General features: G+C 41.8%; 1 protein-coding gene across 8 annotated transcripts in view; it reads right to left on the reverse strand.

Moving 5' to 3' along the window:
- TEX10 (testis expressed 10) overlaps positions 1-10,811 on the reverse strand; it is a 50,530-nt gene extending 39,719 nt beyond the window's left edge. For 3 of the 8 annotated variants that reach the window (XM_073021811.1, XM_037982831.2, XM_007968576.3), the window contains exons 1-4: positions 10,630-10,811; positions 7,070-7,255; positions 4,583-5,295; positions 3,961-4,204 (exon numbers count right to left, since the gene is read on the reverse strand). In XM_073021811.1, the coding sequence (XP_072877912.1) occupies positions 3,961-4,204; positions 4,583-5,295; positions 7,070-7,249 (1,137 nt within the window). In that variant the 5' untranslated portion in view covers positions 7,250-7,255; positions 10,630-10,811. Of the gene's footprint in view, positions 1-3,960; positions 4,205-4,582; positions 5,296-7,069; positions 7,259-10,629 lie in introns of all 8 variants that reach the window. The other 5 variants (XM_073021810.1, XM_007968577.3, XM_007968575.3 and 2 more) reach the window with 2 other exon arrangements.
- Positions 10,812-20,060: the final 9,249 nt, after the last annotated feature.

The following is a 20,060-nucleotide window of genomic DNA, read 5'->3' on the forward strand; positions in this document are numbered from 1 at the left end:
AATGCAGATCATGCCACTCCTCTGCTCAAAACCCTCCAGTGGTCTTTTCGCCACACTCAGGTTAAAATCCAGACTCCTTACCAGCGACTACAGAGTCCCACATGATCTGGCCACTATCACTCTTCTTCGCCCCCATCTTCTACCATTCTCCCAGTACCTCATTTGCACAGGCCTTCCTGCCATTCTTCAAATATGCAGAGTCTATTCTCACCTCGGAGCCTTTGTACTTGCTGTTTCCTATGCCTGAATGTTCTTCCCACAGATGTTGACAAGACTTGCTCCTTCACTTCAATGACATTCAAGTATCTTATTCTCAGAGAGCATTTGACAACCTACCTAAAATAGCTCCCCCTCACTGTTCCTGCCCATGCTCTCTTTATACCCCATTTAACTTTCATCTTTCTTCCTAGTACTGACATTATATATTTGTTTACTGTCTACAGACCCCACCAGAAGGTACACACCATAAGGGCAAGCACCTTATCAACCACGTTTATCTCTGTAGCTCCAGAGTCTAGAATAGTACTATTCAAAAGACCTTTCTGTAATGATCAAACTGTTCTATATCTGCACTGTCCAATATAGTAACCACTACCCACATGTAGCTGTTGAGCACTTGAAATGCGGCTAGCATTACTGAGGAATTGAATTTTAAATTTTAATTAAGTAGCCATTATTTATTGATAACCAATAAAGCTTTGAATAAATGCCTTAAAAAGCATGACTGCATTAGTGTTTGGTTACAAACTAACCCTCATAGGAAAACGATAAAAGGAATGAGACACACACATTGAGAAAAAGTAGCAAGCAAGCCAAGCATTAAATGCAAAGCTAAGACAATTTTTATAACATAATACTGAACCTGACACTACTAATACAGTACACTAAAAACCACAGTAAATCAAAAAGTTAATTTTAAACTTTACTCTCATTTTAAAAACTAGCTATATCGGCCGGGCACGGTGGCTTGTGCCTGTAATCCCAGCACTTTGTGAGGCCAAGACGGGCAGATCACGAGGTCAGGAGATCGAGACCATCCTGGCTAACACGGTGAAACCCCGTCTCTACTAAAAATACAAAAAAAATTAGCTGGGCCTGGTGGTGGGCACCCAGCTACTTGGGAGGCTGAGGCAGGAGAAAGGCGTGAACTTGGGAGGTGGAGCTTGCAGTGAGCTAAGATCGCGCCACTACACTCCAGCCTGGGTGATTGAGCGAGACTCCCTCTCCAAAAAACATAAAGTAAATAAATAAAATCTAGCTATATCAAGGATATAGAAAAAAGAAAAATAGTGCCAAGGTAATCAAATATAAAAGAACAATCTCTTCAACAAATAGTGCTGGAATAAATGGCTGTTTATATGAACAGGAAAAAAAAAAACAAAGGATACCACAGTATTTCAGAAATAAACAACTTTGGTTGATTATTACAGAATCTGACTATTCAACCATTGCATGTAAGACTTAACGTACCTTGAGACTTCTTTTCAAAGCAAGGATCAAAGCTTCAAATTACTAAAAAGTTTTTTTTAAAAAAACTACTTGAATACAAGTGAAATTTCTCAACTGTGTTGCATATACTAGCAAACTAAATGCATCAAGCTGCAGCGCCAACATGCAAAAGCAAACAGTCAATAGTCCTAAGACTATATCTAACCCAGACACCAATTTACCAATAGAAAAATCTATACAGTTTCTGAGAGAAGAGGGTTACAATTCAGCTTATGGTGTGTGATTTGAGTTTAATACCAAGGAATGCTATTTGGTTCCTCCTAAAGATTAGGCTGTGGCCAGACAAAGAGGCTCATGCCTGTAATCTCAACACTTTGGGAAGCCAAGGTGCAAGGATCATTTAAGGCCAGAAGTTTAAGACCAGAACGTGCATTTTAATGTCATTTTGTACAGAATGTTACTCACAACCTATCATTTTGTATAGATTGTACCAACAATCTACATTTTTATACTCTGTCTCTAAGATAATGGTTCCTTTAAAAAAAAAAAAGATAATGGTTCTTACCAAGTTATTACAAATCTACCAAGGTGAATTAGAGAATTCTACCAGTGGATGTTTTTAAATATTATTCCTATCTGAATTTATTTATTTCAGCTTTATACAGTATCTCAATTTAGTATTCTGATCTTCAACAGTCTATGTAGTCTTTTAAACTTACCATTCTGTATTAATAAGCTGCTAATAAGCCTAGCCATGTTATAATAGCACAAAATAGTTTTAAAGCATACTATTTTAAATATCCATAAAATTAAAGCAGTATTTAGATCCTTTGTTAGTGTTATCCAGATGATAAGATGACCCAAAACTAGCATAATTAATAAATTTTCAGATTTTGTATTTTGGTCCTACTAGTCTGTCTAAATACAAATGCTACTAACAAAGCAGTAACAAAAGTTTACTAGTGCTTATATGCAACCAAACACCAGAGCAGCTTGGAATTTTTACTTCTTGGCTCTCTAAAAATGAAAAAACTAGGCCGGGCACGGTGGCTCACACCTGTAATCCCAACACTTTGGAAGGCCGAGGCGGGCAGATCACCTAAGGTCAGGAGTTCGAAACCAGCCTGCCCAACATGGTGAAACCCCATCTCTACTAAAAATACAAAAAATTAGCCAGGCATGGTGGCGAGCGCCGGTAATCCTAGCTACTCAGGAGGTTGAGGCAGGAGAATTGCTTGAACCCAGGGGGTGGAGGTCTCAGTGAGCCAAGATCGTGCCACTGTACTCCGGCCTGGGCAACAAGAGTAAAACTCGGTCTCAAAAATAAAAAAAAAAGAAAAAACTAGCGCTCAAAGTCCATGTTGAATATTACTTTTTCATTTTTATAGGACATCTTAAGGACTTTAGCATTACTTTCATTTTCTATCTGAACCTTTCAGATGATCATAGATCAAGACTGTAAGCAATATATACTTTAAGGAGCTATATACATTCTTACTGTCTTTAGCCTACATCACAAATTAACCGCCATATGAGAAGCTTTGCTTTCTCAAAATCATACATTATAGACCTATGATTAATTTTTTCTCAATGTATGCAATGAATCATAAAATACAAAGTCTCAAAACTGTAATCAGTAAAATGCCATCTTATTTGAAAACGCAATTCACAAAACATCCCTACAGATGATGGGTTAACAGCAGTAGAATACGCTCTTAAAATACACACCATACTACAACTCTATAATGCTTTTCAAGACTGTCAAATACTACTTAATTTATCCCATCTTACGCAGCATAGTGACTCATTCTAAACTTCAACTTGAAATAAAAAGAACAAAAACAAGAAAACTACCTTCTCAGTTTTATATAAACTTCAAGGATTCACACCTGCCTTATCAAAAGTCCCTACAGCAATTCTTCTGAAAACCAGATGCTTCTAGCTTTGAAGTCTTGCTTCTGCAGCTACCCTTTTTAAGTGTGTTATCGTATTAATTTAGCACCAACTTAATCTCGTGGCTTGTTCCTCCTTGGTTGCACAGAAAAACTATAGCATACACTATGCACTACATTCACTATAGCACAACACTTAAAACAATGCAAGTGTTTATGAGCTCTTCAGTTTTGTCCATTTCTACTAAACCTGGCAATGTGGAATTGAGACCACTTAATAAGCAACTTTTTAAATCATGTAAGAGATCTTCAGAAACTAGAATGTTCCTACACAATCTGCCATAAACAAAACACTGTAACACTACTGTGAATTATAGCCAATAAAAACTAACGGAATCAAGCATGAGTTATGCATTTCACTTAAAAATATACATATATTCACAAATAATAACTTCAGAAAACTAATTTGTAGTTTTGTGCAAAACAAACAAGTTTACAGTTAAACCCAAGATACTTTTTAGAAAAATACATAACCAATTAGTAATAATGAGCTGATTTCGAATCTTCCCATTTATGATAAAAGGCAACACTAAGAAAATACAGAATCATTCGTTCTCACCAATTTATGGGTTTCATCCTGTTGTTTAGAGAGTTTCCACAGAAGGGAAATAATATTAAGAACTTGCTGCATAACCTGTAGAGGTTCTCGTTCTATACCATTTCCAACAGGAGTAGCTAGTTGTGGAGGTACAGCTTCAACCCAGCACTCAATTAGCAAAGGAATTATTATCTCAATAAATCCTTTCAGGTTTTCAGTAGATGATAGGCCTTCATCCACACCACTCAGTCCTCCAACCAGATACCTAACAAGGGTAAGAAAGAAAAAAATTAAGTGATTAAAAAATGTTTATTATCCATTGCTAATTTAAATCTTAAATATAAAGTACTAGTAAAATGAAGCACCATGAATTGAAAATTACATCAATCAAAACGAGTAAGAAAAATGAAATTCTAAGATGACAAAGCCAATAGATATTATCAAGTTTTATTTCTCAAAGGCTTTGCTATAAATAAATTAACATACAAATGACTCTTCCCATGAGTAAATAAAATCAAATCATGAGTAACTATATGAAAACTATGAAAGACAACTGCATGTCTTTCCACCAATAGTCATCAATGGTCAGCAGTTATAATTCAATACAGGAAAACTGTGTGGACATAACTGAAATCCTTCTTACCGTAGCCTGAACTGTGAACTGACATTTGGCTGTGAACCCCCATTTTCATAAACCTGGATGTGTTGCTGGTCGTTGGCATGTTCCTTCCAGTTGATAAAAATGGAGTTGCTAGTGGCATGGGGATTTTCTTTCTGTTCCTGAAGTCCTTCACTTTCTCTCAACCTACTGGATCCATCTGCCAAGGCCTGAAGGAATTTACTGAGTCTCACTAAGACTTTCAGCCTCCATTGCTGAGAAGTGAGTCTCCGATTAGGATTTACAGAAAGTATCCAGGACTGGGATCTGTCTCTATTTATCAGTCCTTTGGACAGCTGCTGATGAGAAATAAGTTCTACAAAATTCTTAAGCAATATGCTGCTACGGCCAGTAATTAGAGCTGGGTACTGTTCCAGCAGAATGTCCAAAACTTTTAAAGAGTCCTCCTGAATTCCTTCAGTAATGTGAGTCATGGCACTAGAGAGATGGGCACTTACCAAAGGAAAAAATGGAGAAATTTGTTCAGCTCGTATTTTGGGGGCCAGGAATTGAAGAAGTTGAACTGCTGCTAATCGTACATTAGCATCTTTATCTGTAAACACAGCAGTCACTTCACTTAATATGTTTGAAAGGTGTGCATCAATTATAAATGGGTATTGAGACAAAAGGTCTTTAAGTCCAAGAAGAGCACTTTGTTTAACCCCAGCATTGTAGTGATGCATCTGTGACAGCAAATCCTATAAATAAAAATACAAATTTTAGATGTATACTTATATACATATATCAATTTCAAATAAACATGCTAGCTAACACTACACTAGTAAACTGACACTCTGTGGGGAAACTACTTCAATAAGTACTCTTTAAATGTTATTTAGCTTTTGTTAGGATCAGAAACAGAAAAATACTTTCAGCTTAATAAAAACACTGCATAATTTTCAGGTGGAATTTTCTCACTTTACATTAACCTACACGCAAGCTTAGACACTCTTACGATATAAAGTGAGAGCAATCACACCATCATTTATTGAAAATATACTATGTACCAAACATCATGAAAGGCGTATTGATATACTCTCAATTTGACAGGCCTATTTATTCTGCCCATTTCAAATGGGCTTTCGCAGGGTGTTTGTGTTTTATTCAGAGTATACTACTGGACAATTTTATTTGTGGAATACTTTATGTAACCTTTGAAAAAAATAACTTTAAATAACTCTTTAGTATTATTTAACCTTCAGACCTTAAAAAACAAAAATAGAAAAATGTATATCCTCCCAAAGACCTATACACAAATATTCATAACAGCATTATTCATAAGAGCCAAAAACCAGAAACAAACTAAATGTTCATCAACTGCTGAGTTATCAACAAAACGTGACCTCATCATGCAATGAAATACAATTCAACAATACAAAGGAATGCACCACTGTTCTGATACATGCTACAAGCTACACACAACCTGGAGGAACCTCCAAAACACTGTGCTAAGTAAAAGGCCAGTAACAAAAGACCATATATTGTATGATTTCATTTATATACACTTTCCAGAATAAGCAAATCTATAGATATCAGAAGTAGATTAGTGATTGCCAAGGGCTGGAAGAAATGAGAAGTGATTCCTAATGGGTACAGATTTTCTTCTTGGAGTGATAAAAATGTTCTAAAATTAGATTAAGGTGACAGTAGCATAACTCTGTAAATATACTAAAAGCAATGAATTGTATACTTTAAATGGGTGATTTTAATTATGTGTAAATTATGTATCCATAAAGCTGTTAAATTCTTAAGCAACACTTGCTCAAGCTTAATTGACTTCAAGTATTTACTATGAACCTATAATAAGTTATGTGCTGTATGGGTTCAAAAATGAATGACAGGATTGTATCTTAGCTAAAAAACAGCTAGAAAACTGTTCAAAAATCTGACACATCAAAAACATGTAAGAATTATATTTCCAGATATAACCAGGCGCCATGGCTCACACCTACAATCCCAGCACCTCAGGAGGCCTTGGTTGGAGGATTGCTTACATCCAAGAGTTTGAGACCAGCCTGGGAAACATTGCAACCTTGTATCTACAAAAAACTAAATCAGCCAGGCATGGCGAGCTCGCTTGTAGCCCCAGCTACTTGGCAGGTTGAAGTAGGAGGATCACTCGAGCTCAGGAGGTCATGGCTGCAGCGAGCCATGATAGCACACCATTGTGCTCAACCTGGTGTAAGAGTGAGAACTATCTCAAAAAAAAAAAAAAATAAATTAAATCATCAAATAAGTATACCAGGGAGAAACAACTGTGCATTTAGTTTAGCAAACCTTTCTGGAGGACGTGGAAAGACACAAGTATATGAAGAGAGATCAGATTTGGGTAAAAGAGAAACTCCAAACATCAATAAACCCTATGACCCTAGGCAAACTATTTAAGACTTTAGACAAATTTTCACAAAAATATAACATTCTACATGATTCCAAAGAAAATCTTATTTCATCAAAACAACATTTACGATTTACCTTTATGTTAAGTTTTCTATTGTTTGTTGGAAGTGTTCCATCTTCTTTGAGTTGCTCAGGCAGATGTATAGTCTTTGTTTTAAAGTTTGTAGGAGTAGCATTTTGTAACTTGGGCTTCTTTTTACCAACTTTCAATTTTACTTTTTGAAAATCATCTTGGCGTTTTCTTTTTTTGGTCATTCTCGACTACTATAATAAAAAGAATTAATTAAAAGCATTGGATAGAGACAAGAATAAATGATAAAAGAAGAAAAAGGGCGCTTTCCAACACATATTACTGTAACATTTATTTCAATCATAAGAATCAGTGATTACGCTGAAAGATCAAAATATTAAAAAATGCTGTTAAGAACTATTAAAAACTCAGTTTAGTGATAAAATACTGTAACAAGGCAACAGTCTTGTCACGGTTTTGCAAAGTTTTTTGGGTCACGGAACCTTCTGTCAAGCTATGTGCTAAACGGAAACCTTTTGAAATGTGTTTTTTTCTTTTCCTTTGTTTGAATGTAGAAGAGCAGCACAAACTTGTTAGAGACATAACTTGTATCTGCTGGTGAGCTCCTGGTCTTCGTAAACACCTCGGAGGAACTTCTCTAGCAATACCAAGCAAAGTTGGAAAATCAATGTTATTATTTAATGCAGCCTGTAACAGTTAGAAAAAGATTTACGAACCTAGGCTGAGCATCTGAAAAATGGGTAATATTCAAATACACAGCAAGGAGAATAATGGGCCTTTCAAGAGCAAGGAGAAGAAGGTAAAGATCAGGCGTAGGGGATAAACCTAGTATAGCAAAAGTGAATAAAGTTCAGACTAAATAGAAAACAGTATTCCCCCTTGGTCCCCAAAAAGGACAAAAAGCAGCATAGAAAAAATATATAATGTAACACGGGCATAAGGAACAAAGACCAGCTAAGCCACTATTATAATAAATAACTCAGGCATAACACCATGCCATCTTGTACTTCCTCCCCCTCTATACCACATTCCAAACCTTGTACTTACACATGAAATCTCTGATCTGTGTCTTACCTATTTCCACGCCACTACTTTCAAGAAGTCCTTTATTTTTACCATTCAATACCTTCCTCACTGGTGCTCTTGGCTACTATCTAGTGTCTACTCTCTAGTCCACCGGCCCTTTACCAGAGAGCTCTCTCTAAACACAGATCTCATGACCAAGACTCAAGAGCTCTCAGTTGTTCTACTCCTCATACACAGTAAAACCTCCTTAGCAGGACATAAGAGGTCCTTCCTAACGTGGCCCCATCCATCCTCTCCAGCTTTATCTTCCCACAAACTAACTTCTATCTAAAACAATAGCCTCTTCTACCTGGAACCAGCTAAATTCTTCTTGAAGCCTTTTCCACAACCGAGAACAATGAACTCTGCGTTCCACTGTACACGACTTGAATAGGGTAAGTACCTCTGGAATATATAAAACTTCCCCTAATTGCCTGGTTTATCATAATTATCCTGTGCCTGGCCATAAAAAGCGACAATGCTACACACGAGGGTATGAAAAAAATGGGTAAAATGAAAATTTCCATTATTACAATATTAATAAAATGGCCAGTGCAATAATGAGCAGCTCAAGTTCAAGGAATTCAGAAGCTAATCAGCTATCACAATATATCCAAATTCACTTAATTACAGGGTTATATTAGATCGCCATGAGGTAGGATTTCCCACAGGTGAAGAACCAATTCTACAACCAAATTGATTAGGTTCTTATCCAGACTCCGACGCTTTCTAGCTGTACACTGTCCCAATTTCTATCTACAAAATAGGGATAATCATACACAACTGTAAAACACTCAGAACTGTGCCTGGTACACGGTTAAATATGTATGCTCTAAGCATAAACATGTGCGTGTCCCTCAAGTCTCAGGATCAGTACGTACCAAGCCCAGTACTAGATGCATTGTGTACCTCAGTATACAATCTGCATAGAACCATGCAAGGTAGGTGGTACTAAACACGTTTTAGCAAGGCACCTCAGAAAAGTTTGGAAGTCACGCCTTTATCAAGAAGTTGAAAATGGATTCATTCACAGAACTGAGCTCTGCAAAACCACCTTGAACACCCCAGAATTAACCTGAAGACTGGAAGTCTTCGTGGCAAAACCGTTTGGCTTATTTCATTCGTCCCTATTCCCAAATTTTCATCTCACCCACACCCCTAGTTACCTTAGTCTGAAAAAAAAAAGCTGGGGGTGGGTGGGTGGGTATAAGGCCTAAAAAGAAGGCCATGATACTCACCTGGCCTCTTTTAATATAAAAATGGTTTTCATTAATTAAGCAAGGACACTTTGTGAGCTTTTCCTACAATTTTATTACTAGCTGGTACCGGAGACTAAAGTAAATAATACAGGACATTCAGAAAAATTAACTCCCTTCCTCCCCGAGTCCTGTGGGTTCTATTTAGCCATTAACAACCTGATGGATCTTCGACAGTCTACTGTCAACTTTATGCCATATTATCTATCGCTTTGTATTAGTCACATTAATGCTTTCTCTACTAGGAAAATTAAGAGGGCTGATTTTTCAAACCTAGTGGTATTATTATGGGACACAAAGCATTTCTATGCGAAGAATTCTCAAAGTTCTACTAGTAATTGACTTTAACTTACAACAAAGATTTTCGTAACACAGCAAATCAAAAAGTCCCACTAAGCCACTTTTACAGTAGCCGATTTTTAGCAAAAGGTAAGAATGCCAGGAACTCACATCACTAGTCCTTAAGTTTGCGATCCCCGATAGTTTCAAAGCTGAATGTCACACATTACTACTTTAGGTCTTTTCTAATTCCAACAAAAGGCAGATCCTAGCGTTTTTAGGATTTCAATCGAACTAAATTCCAACTATTAATAGTTTGCCTGCCACTTTCTTACCTTTCCTCATTTCCAACTTCTTTTCCAAAAAAAAAAAAAAAAAAACTAGAGAGAAGGATCGTACTGCACTCGGCCTTTGATAATTTCCTTCCCAATCCCTTAAACTCACGAGTTCCTTCAAACTCCACTGAGGGGCCAACCAGAGGCGACAGATTTCCCAAAAAGCAAATGGTCCGGGCAGGGGCGACCCGAGAAAACTGGTGGTCCCCTTCCACTCGCTTAACTCTCCCGCCTGGGCGACCAGAGGGCGGAACAGGGGACGCCAGCTCATCCCCACTCCGTATTCGGTTCTGCATCCATCCCAGAGGTGAAAACACCGTGGGTTTTAGGAAACCATCGTTGCTTCTATTCCAAGGGACGCTGGTCAGGACCAGAGTCGGGGAAGTGGGGCCCGATTCACACACCCCGGCCTAAAACTCTCTCGGACCCGAAACCGGGCGAACCCGCCCAATCATCTGAAGCTCCACAACCGCCGAGGGGGTCCCGCCCCCGCAGTGCCGGCCGCACACCCAGGCCCAGCTCCAAGGGACGCTGCGGCCCAGACCCGGTGGGCGCACATCGTCCACGGCCGACCCTGCCCGCTTGGGCCGCGGATCGGGGGGCGACGGCCCCACCACGCTCAGTCCCGCGCCCGGGGAGGACCCGGCCCGACGTGCGACTGCCGCTCACCTGAGGACCCGGCCGCGGCCGGGGCGCGGAGCCCGAGGGGAAAGCGAGCGAGCAGAAGCCCACAGGGCGACAGCGTGCGCCGCCGGCCTCAGACTCTGGCTCCTGGAGCGTGTTTTCAAATAGCCTCGTCCTCACGCGGCCGCGTCTCCTTCCGCCGCCCGGAAATCAGGGCCCCTCCCCCTCCCCCTTGTGCTCACGTGATCACAGCCCGCAGCCGCGCGCAGCCAGGGAGGCGGGAGCGGGAGCAGTGGGCCCCGCCCACAGAGGAGGGGACCGCGCCGGAAGCCCCCTGCGTAGTGGGAACCGGAGGGAGGACAGCGCAAGGTCCCGGGACAAAGGGTGGCGCATAAGTCCAGCTCATAACTTCATGGGCAAGCAACTTAGGGGACGTGGGCCTGGTTATAGCTGAGCATGCCTTTTATCTTCCCCCCAGACCACAGTTCTTCAGACCTGGAGCCACTTTCAGAGAAGAGTATAAATTGAACTGAATTGAAAAAGGGAAAAGTTTTGGACTGCTGAAGATGGAATTCTTGGGGACATTAAACTGGGCTGAGATGGAACAGATAAGATTTCCTTAATTAGAGCAAGACACACCTAGTATCTAGAGCCTGAAAGTCTTGGTCAAGGATTCTCCCTAACATTTCAGTTTCTGAGCACTAACATTCCTGCTACTAAAGTGAAGTGCGAGATTAATTTCTGAAGTAAAGAAATAAACTAAAATTTCTAGAAAAGAGATAAGAAGAATGAGCCTTTGAAAAAACAGCCTTCACAAAGACTGGCATGATGGCATGGAAGAAAGAGCCCCAGGTAAGGACTTCAGACCTTGATTCAAATTTGTCTCTGCACCTCACCAGATATAAGAATTAGTAAAGCTGGCGAAGATAGTGACCCTCATTATATTGGGTAGAAATTCAAAGGAATGATGTCTAAATCCAGGGAGACCCAAGCACTGGAACTAAAACCATGCTTGTTCCATAATTCGAGATAAAGAGGCTGCGCGAGAAACCTTGCCCTCCCTTTGCTGGCAATATGGCCACATCACCACAATCTGCCTAGAATCCACCATAACCATAAATATTTGGGAGTCATTGACATTATGTGGCATTATATTCTATTTAAAGCTATGAGAAAGATCAGAAGAAGAAAGATTTATTGCCAACCAGACATGTCCCCGGAACTCCAAACTTGTATCTAACAGTTTATTCAATGTTTCCTTCAGATATCCAATATACATCTCAAGGTCAACTTGTCCAAAACAGAACTATTGATGATATTCCCCTTGAAATCTACTCTTCATACAGCTTATTCATCTCAAATAGTAAGACCATCCTTGCAGTTACTCAAGCTGAAACCTTTGGGTTTTTGGTTTGGCCTCACATCTAATCCATCTGGAGATTGACTCTACCTTTAAAGACATCCTAACTTTTACCAGTTAACACACCTCTCCTGCTACCATTCTGGTCCAAGCCACTTCTTGATCACTCCAAAAAGCTTCCAAACACATCTCCCTGTTTCCCTCATTGTCCCTCTTCCCCCTACAGTCTGGTATCAGCAGAGCAGTTGTGTGATTATTTTAAGATCTAGGTTAGATCAGATCACTCTTCTGCTCAAAACCCTTTAATGGCTCCCTATTTCATTTAGAGTAAAAGCCAGAGTCCTTTCTAGGGCCTTCTCTTAGGCTGCTCTTGCATGGCTGTAAAGAAAAACCTGAGACTGAGTAATTTATAAAGAAAAGAGGTTTAATTGGCTCATGGTTCTGCTGGCTTTACAGGAAGCATTATGTTGGCATCTGCCAGCTTTTGGTGAAGTCTCAGGTAGCTTTCAATGATAGCAGAAGGTGAAGGGGGAACAGGCATGTCACATGTTGAAAGCAGGGCGAGAGAGAGCAAGAGAGAAAGAGACAGAGAGAGAGAGAGGTGCCACACACTTTTAAACAGCCAGGTCTCATGAGAACTATCACTAAAAAAAGCACCAAGCCATGAGGGATCCACTCTCATGACCCAAGCATGTCCCACCAGGCCCCACCTCCAGCATTGGGGATTACAACTCAACATGAGATTTGAGCAGGGACAAATATCCAAACCATATCAGTTCTCAAGCTCTTCCATGTTCTGACAGAGCCCATTACTCTCTAAGCACTACTCCTTCCACTCCCCTTTTTTACTCTGCTCCAGTCACACTTGCATCTTTACCTTCCTCAAACACCAGTGACACACTCCTGACTTTGGACTTTTCCTTTAGTTTTTCTGTCTGCCTGAAACACTCTTCCCCAGTAAGTCCATGTGGCTAACTCTCTCTCCTGCCCTGAGTCCACTCAAATATCTTCTCAGGGAGGCCTACCCTGACCACCTCATTTAAAATCACAAATGACCTTCCCAGGACTTGCAATTCCTTTAGAACATATCACCTTCTAATATACCATGTGGTTTACTTACTTATCATAACCATTATTTGATTCTGTCTTTCATCCACCACTAATATGTAAGTTTTACGTGGGTCGTTTGTTTTATTCTCTGGTATATTCCAAGTAGCTAGAGCAGTGTCTGGCACCTAGTAGGCCCTCAATAAATATTTGTTGAATAAATGTCTAGGAAGCACCTGCTACATAGTGGTGCTGAGCAAACACTAGCTCTTATTGTTTCCCTACTTTGCTGCAGGACAGGGTTTATAGACTCAGCCCATTAAGTGGGCCAGGTGGCTATGGAAGTACTCTTGGCCTGACTGAAGGAAGCAGCAGATCTTCAGCAACAGTTGTCATGAGGAAATGCAAATCCTCTCATTTTTCAAGCAAAACCAGAAATGCAGTGTGTAAGTCCATTCTCTGGCAAATCTTCTCGTTTTTCAAGCAAAACCAGAAATCCAGTGTTTAAGTCCATTCTCTGGCAAATCTCATTTTTCAAGCAAAACCAGAAATCCAGTGTTTAAGTCCATTCTCTGCTGCTATAACAGAATACCACAGCCTGGGTAATTTACAATGAACAGAAGTTTATTTGGCTAATGCTTCTGCAGCTGGGAAGTCCAAGAGTGTGGCATCAGCATCTGGTGAGGGTCATCCATACCATGACAGAAGGGCAGAAGGCAGAAGTGAGCTCTAGAGACAGAAAGAACAAATCAGGCTGAATTCATCCTGTTTGTCAGGAGCTCACACCCAGGATAACTAACCCACTCCCACAATAACAATTGATCTATTCATGAGGGCAGAGCCCTTATAATCTAATCACCTCTTAAAGGTCCTGCTTCTCAATACTGTTAGAATGGCAATTAAATTTCAAAATGAGTTTTGGAGGGGACATTCAAACCTTAGCATCCAGAAATGTTTATAAGAAATCTACTCTTTCAATATTAGCGAGTACATTTTTCTCCCTGTTTTTGAAACACTGTGTAGGCCAAACAAAATACTTATGAACAAGTTGGTAGTTTACTGTCTCTGGTTTAGGACATAAAAAGTTTGTACATAAAGATAGGCTTTTTCCACCTCTAAGTGATGAACTCAACAATTATAAGAATTGATCACTTCCTGAGTTTGAAGAGATCTTTAATAACAAGCATATAATTAATCAAGGTCCTTCACCCATGCCAGAAAAACATTATTTACAATGAACATACATTCTGGAATGTGTAGGACACTCCACTTCCAAAACTCTTTCCAATTGGCCACATAGGTGCTCTGTTTAGTTTCTGCAACCATAACCAAGTACCACAAACTGGGTAACTTAAATAACAGAAATTTGTTGGGTCTCAGTTCTGGAGACCATGGAATCTGAAATCAAGGTATCAGCAAGATTGGTTCCCTCTGAGGATTCTGAGGAAGATTCTGTTCCATACATCTCTCCTAGCTTCTGTAGCTTTAGACATTCCTTGTAGACATTCCTTCTGTGTCTTCACATTGTCTTCCCTTGTGCATATCTGTCTGTGTTCAAATTTACTCCTTTTATAAGAACTCCAGTCATAGGGGCTGCACTGATTTCTGATTTGTTTTATGCGACCACCAGAGCAGGCACCAGAGAAAAGACAACTAGGCAAGGTAAAAAGAAACTTTATTAGCTGGCCAATGTGAAGGAAGAAAGGGCAAGGTTCACCAGTCTCCGGTGGTGGAGGCCGAGGAAGTCACTCCGGCGTTCTCGGGCGAGGTTCCTAGGTCCGCATATGAGGAGGGGCTGAGGAAGTTCACGCTGCGTGCCTGCCGGGAGCAGCTTTTCTGTCTAAGGCTTGGGAGTGGGAGGGCAATAGGCGGGACACAGGCATGTTGGGGGCGTTCTGTAGGTACGGCCAGGTAAGTTTCAGTTTCCTTGATCAGACGCCATGTTGCGCCTGCGCAGTCGGTCTGTATTTTTCCCAGGCGTGGGCTGCATTTTCCCGTGTGTGGGTAAGTTGGTGATGAAGAACCCGGAAATGCGCCATCTTAGTCATCTTTGTCCTCTCCCCTCATCCGGACAGTCCAACCTTTTATTGATTATAGTGATTGGGGGCGTTGTCATCTGTCTGGCTGCTTCCTGCTGTTAAGGGGCATAGTTAGGGTCTGTGGTTGGTATCTGGACATAGGGATATAGGAGCATCTGGTTGAAGGCGACGTGGGTGATCTCTTGAACTTTGGCTCGGAGAAATTTTATTAAAATGGGAGCAAAGCACAGTATAAGACATACGATTAAGATAGGAATGAGGAATGGGAGCATTTGTTGTATCACTGGTAATAACCATATAGGTGGACCGGGGTTAAGGGAGTGTTGTAGTTTTTGAGTTCTGTTTTAATCCTGTTTAGGGTTTGGATGTTGGTGTCAACTAGACCTGACTCATTTATGTAATAGCAACATTCTTCTCCTAAGAAAAGGCATGTTTCTCCTTTTTCAGCTGTAAGAAGATCTAATGCCTGTCTATTTTGTGCTGCTACCTGGGCCACTGAGGTGATTTGACGTTGTAAAGAGGCTAAGCTTTCAGCTGAAGCCTCTATGGCTGCCTGGACCTGAGTAGAGAGGGTCTGTGTGGATTGAATCGAGTGGGTGAGGGCCCCTGTTCCAAGTCCTGAGGCTACTAGGGACGATGCTAGGGAAACTTCGATAATTAAGGGAAGAAAAACGGCCTGCTTTTGGATGTTATTGCTGGGGCTGAGCTGGGAAACTAGTTCAGACAATTCTCCTTCGCTATATAGGGTTAAGCTAGGCACTAAAGATACCGGAATGCAAAGGGATTGGGTGATGGGGGTATGGTTAAGAGTTTTAGATAGAGTTTGGTTACACTAAAAGTAGCCTCCAACGGGGGCCATCTGGGTCTTGCTGGGAACTTGAGTGCAATTACACCATGAAGAGTTTGGCCTGGGGATACTGGTTTGCCCAGTGTCCTGGGTCTCTGCATTTATAGCAGGAGCCCTTAAGAGACTTATCTTTGGTTTTCCCTGCCAGCAAAGTGGGCAACATGGGTTGGAGGGCAGCCACTAAACCTTGCGCCTGAAGCGCAGCCTTTTTTTTCTCCTTGTCTAGCTCTGCGGCCTCAGCTGCTTCCTCTCTGGAGTTAAAACTTTGAAGGCCAATTTTACTAAGTCCTGTATGGGAGTCTGAGGCCCATCTTCAACCTTTTTTTGCTTTTTTCAAATATCTGAGGCTAACTGGGAAAGAAAATAGGAGGCTAGGACAGCTGCCCCGGCTGGGGAAGTGGGGTCTAGCCGGGTAAATTGGGCCAGTGCCTCTGTAAGGCGATTTAGGAAGGAAGCCAGGTTCTCATCTGGGTGTTGGATAATTTCCTTTAATTTATCAAAATTGACCACTTTGTTAGAGGCTGCCTGCATACTGGCTAAGAGACATTGAATCATAATGTCCCTCCTATGGCGGCCAAGCTGCTGCAGTTGGTAATCCTAATCTGGTTCTATAGACGGGACAGCCATCTCTCCTAATGGGATGGTGGCGTCGGTTAAATGCCATTGATCTGCATGTTGCCTGGCGGCTACGAGAATGCACTCTCTTTCCTCTGGGTTAAGAGTGGAAGTAAGAATGACATGTAAGTCATGCCAGGTAAGGTCATATGCCTGGCCTAGGTATCGAAACTCTTTGGAATATTAGGTGGGGTTGGCTGAGAAGTCGCCGAGTCGTTCTTCAATTTTGGAAAGGTCAGCCAGGGAAAAGGGGACGTGGACTCTAACCACACCTTTGGCTCTGGCAGCTTCTCGGAGGGAGGGGGGCCAACAAACTAGCAGGGGAGGTTGGAACAGACTGACCAGTAGGGTAGGTTAAGACAGGCTGACTGGTAGAGGGGGTTGGGGCAGGCTGACTGGTAGAGGGCTGACTAATGGGGGCTGCTACCGTGGTCTTGGAGTGAGTGTGGACGGAAATGGGAGAGGTAAGAGGAGTGACTGAGGGAGGAGCATTGGGCGGGGTGGTGGGAGGTCCATAGGGAGGGGTGAGAGGAGTGGCTGAAGGAGGAGCGTTGGGAGGGGCGGTGGGAGGTCCATAGGGAGGGGTGTTGGAAGGTCAGAAGGGAGGTGCCCCGCCTCAGCCCCATCTAAAATGGGGGTGGAGTCCTCCTCTGATGTTGAGGTGGGGGCTGAGGGCCGGGTTTTGGCTAACAAGACCTGGGCCATCGAACACTGGGCACACAGGTCTGGGCGAGAACGCAAGTCTTAAAAGGAAAAAAAATCTTCTTTTGTATATAGTTAATTTTGGACTACTTGCCTAGGTGCCGGCAGAAACTGCCAAGATCAAGTAGAATATTGCGGTCTAGAGTGCCTTCAGGTGGCCACTGAGATTGATTGTTTAATTTATATTGGGGCCATGCCACAGTGGAGAGGAAAATCAGTCGCTTTCGTTTAAGATCTTGCTCTAATTGTAGAGTTTTGAGATTAGTTAGAAGACACCCTAAGGGGGTGTCTCTAGGTATTTTGGATTGGGGATTTCCCATTGCCTTTCTCTCGCCTATAGGCAGAAACCGAACTCTACCTGGCTACAAAGCATCCTTTGGAGCCACTAGAGACGGGGAGGCTCCTGGAGCCGGAATGGAGATTACCTCCAGGCAGACGTCTCCGTTCTGGACGGGTCTCACATGGACTGGAGTGGAGTTCCTTTGGGCAGACGTCTCTACCTTTGGGAACTCTCCTGTGGGTCACCTGGTGACCAAAAAAACCTTGGGCCTGCGCAGGGCTTCTGGCCAAGGAGTATGAGAGGGAGGCAAGAGGTACTCACCCCTAGGAGACATGGAGGTGTGGAAAGTGATGTCTAGGTCCTGGTCCGTCCGCGGCGTGGAAGGAGGAGGCTCCTCGGACCTTGGGGGGGCCCTGAGGAGAGGGGTCTCCTCCCGAGTTTCAGCACCACCTGATATGTTTTATGCGACTACCAGAGCAGGTGCCAGAGAAAAGACAAGTAGGCAAGGTAAAAAGAAACTTTATTAGCTAGCCAATGTGAAGGAAGAAAGGGCGAGGTTCACCGGTCTCCGGCAGTGGAGGCCGAGGAAGTCGCTCCAGGGTTCTCGGGCGAGGTTCCTAGGTCCACACATGAGGAGGGGCTGGGGAAGTTCGTGCTGCGCGCCTGCCGGGAGCGGCTTTTCTGTCTAAGGCTTGGGAGTGGGAGGGCAATAGGCAGGACACGGGCATGTTGGGGGCGTTCCATAGGTGTGGCCAGGTAAGTTTCAGTTTCCTTGATCAGACGCCATGTTGCGCCTGCGCAGTCGGTCTGTATTTTTCCTGGGCGTGGGCTGCATTTTACCGTGCGCAGGTAAGTTGGTGATGAAGAACCCGAAAATGCGCCATCTTAGTCGTCTTTGTCCTCTCCCCCCGTCCAGACAATTTCCTCACTGGATCACCACTCTAAAGACCTTATTTCCAAATAAGGTCACCTTCTGAGGTAATAGGGGGTAGAACTTCAACATATATTTTTGGAGGACACAATTCAACCGATAAGAGCCACCAGGATCTGTGTCCAGAAATGTCTGTATTTCATCATCCAAACAATTTGTCCTTTTTGTCTATGCTCAGACATGTCACGATATTCTAGGTTAAGTAGCTTCCTTCTATGTTATCTACCTAACCTTCGCAACTTCCCTTTAAAATGTGTTTCATACTGGGCTTCAAGCATTTGCTTTGGGAATAAGGTATCACTGCATTAAAGAAAGCCTGAAACACTGTTAGCCTAATAAAAATTGACTTTATAATGTCAAAGCAAACAAAAGTATACAAATATTAAACTGGCTATTACCTTACATGTTAGAGCTACTACTAACACAAAAAGCAGTCTCTTTGAAGAAGCTAAAATCAGTTCAAACTTGATACTATAACCAGGGGCACATTCTCTAGGAATTGATTGATATTATACATATGAATGACTTGGCACACTGCCTCAATAGCCCCTCAATAAATGGCAACAGATATCACTATTGATAATGCATCATTGGGCATTATTTGCACTATTTGCACTATTTGTGCAAAATCAACTTTTAGTTGGGCTTCTTAGATAAAGTAACAGAAAACTGGTTCTGACATTAAGTGAAAAGGAATTTGTTGAAAGTATATTGAATAACACACAGAATGGCCCAGGAAGCTGCCGATTCAGGCTTAGAAAAAAGACAGGAAGGAAAAGACCAGCAAGGCCAGGAGTACAAAGACCATTACACCACAAAATCAGTCTAAGACAAAAGGATTAGAAATGAGGAAGTTAAATTATCTTCATTTGCAGGTATAATTGTATATCCAAAAAAAAAAAAAAAATCAACTGAAATCTTGCTGTAAACAATAAAAGAATTCAGAAAGGGGCCAGGCATGGTGGCTCACACCTGTAATCCTAACACTTTGGGAGGTCAAGGTGGGTGGATCACGAGGTCAGGAGTTCGAGACCAGCCTGGCCAATATGGTGAAACCCTGTCTGTACTACAAATACAAAATTTAGATGGGTGTGGTGTCATGTGTCTGTAATCTCAGCTACTCAGGAGGCTGAGGCAGGAGAATCACTTGAACCCGGGAGGCAGAGGTGGCAGTAAGTCGAGATCACACCACTGCACTCCAACCCGAGTGACAGAATGAGACTCCATCTCAAAAAAAAGAAAAAAAGAATTCAGAAAGGGCAAGGAGGTAAAAATTAACATTCAGAAATCAATACAGTGTTCTTTACATATACAAACAATAACCATGTAGGAGATAGGATGGAAAAGGAGGCCCCATTTAAAATAGCAATCGAAGCAGATCCTGGGAGTGAATTCAAATATTCAGCCTATTACTATAGGTATCAATTCTCTCTAAATTAACTGGTAAATTGAATGAGATTCCAATAAACATATTAACAGGGTTTTTTCTACACCTATGCAGATTTAAAATTGTATATAAAAAGTTAAACAAGCAAGACTATCCAAGAAAACATTGACAAAGAAAAGCAGTGAGAGAGAACCAGTGCTGTTAGATACAGAAAGATATTATAAAACATCAGTAGGCCCGGCACAGTGGCTCACACCTGTAATCCCAG

The sequence above is a fragment of the Chlorocebus sabaeus genome, chromosome 12, assembly GCF_047675955.1.
Source record: "Chlorocebus sabaeus isolate Y175 chromosome 12, mChlSab1.0.hap1, whole genome shotgun sequence".
Classification (NCBI taxonomy): domain Eukaryota; kingdom Metazoa; phylum Chordata; class Mammalia; order Primates; family Cercopithecidae; genus Chlorocebus; species Chlorocebus sabaeus.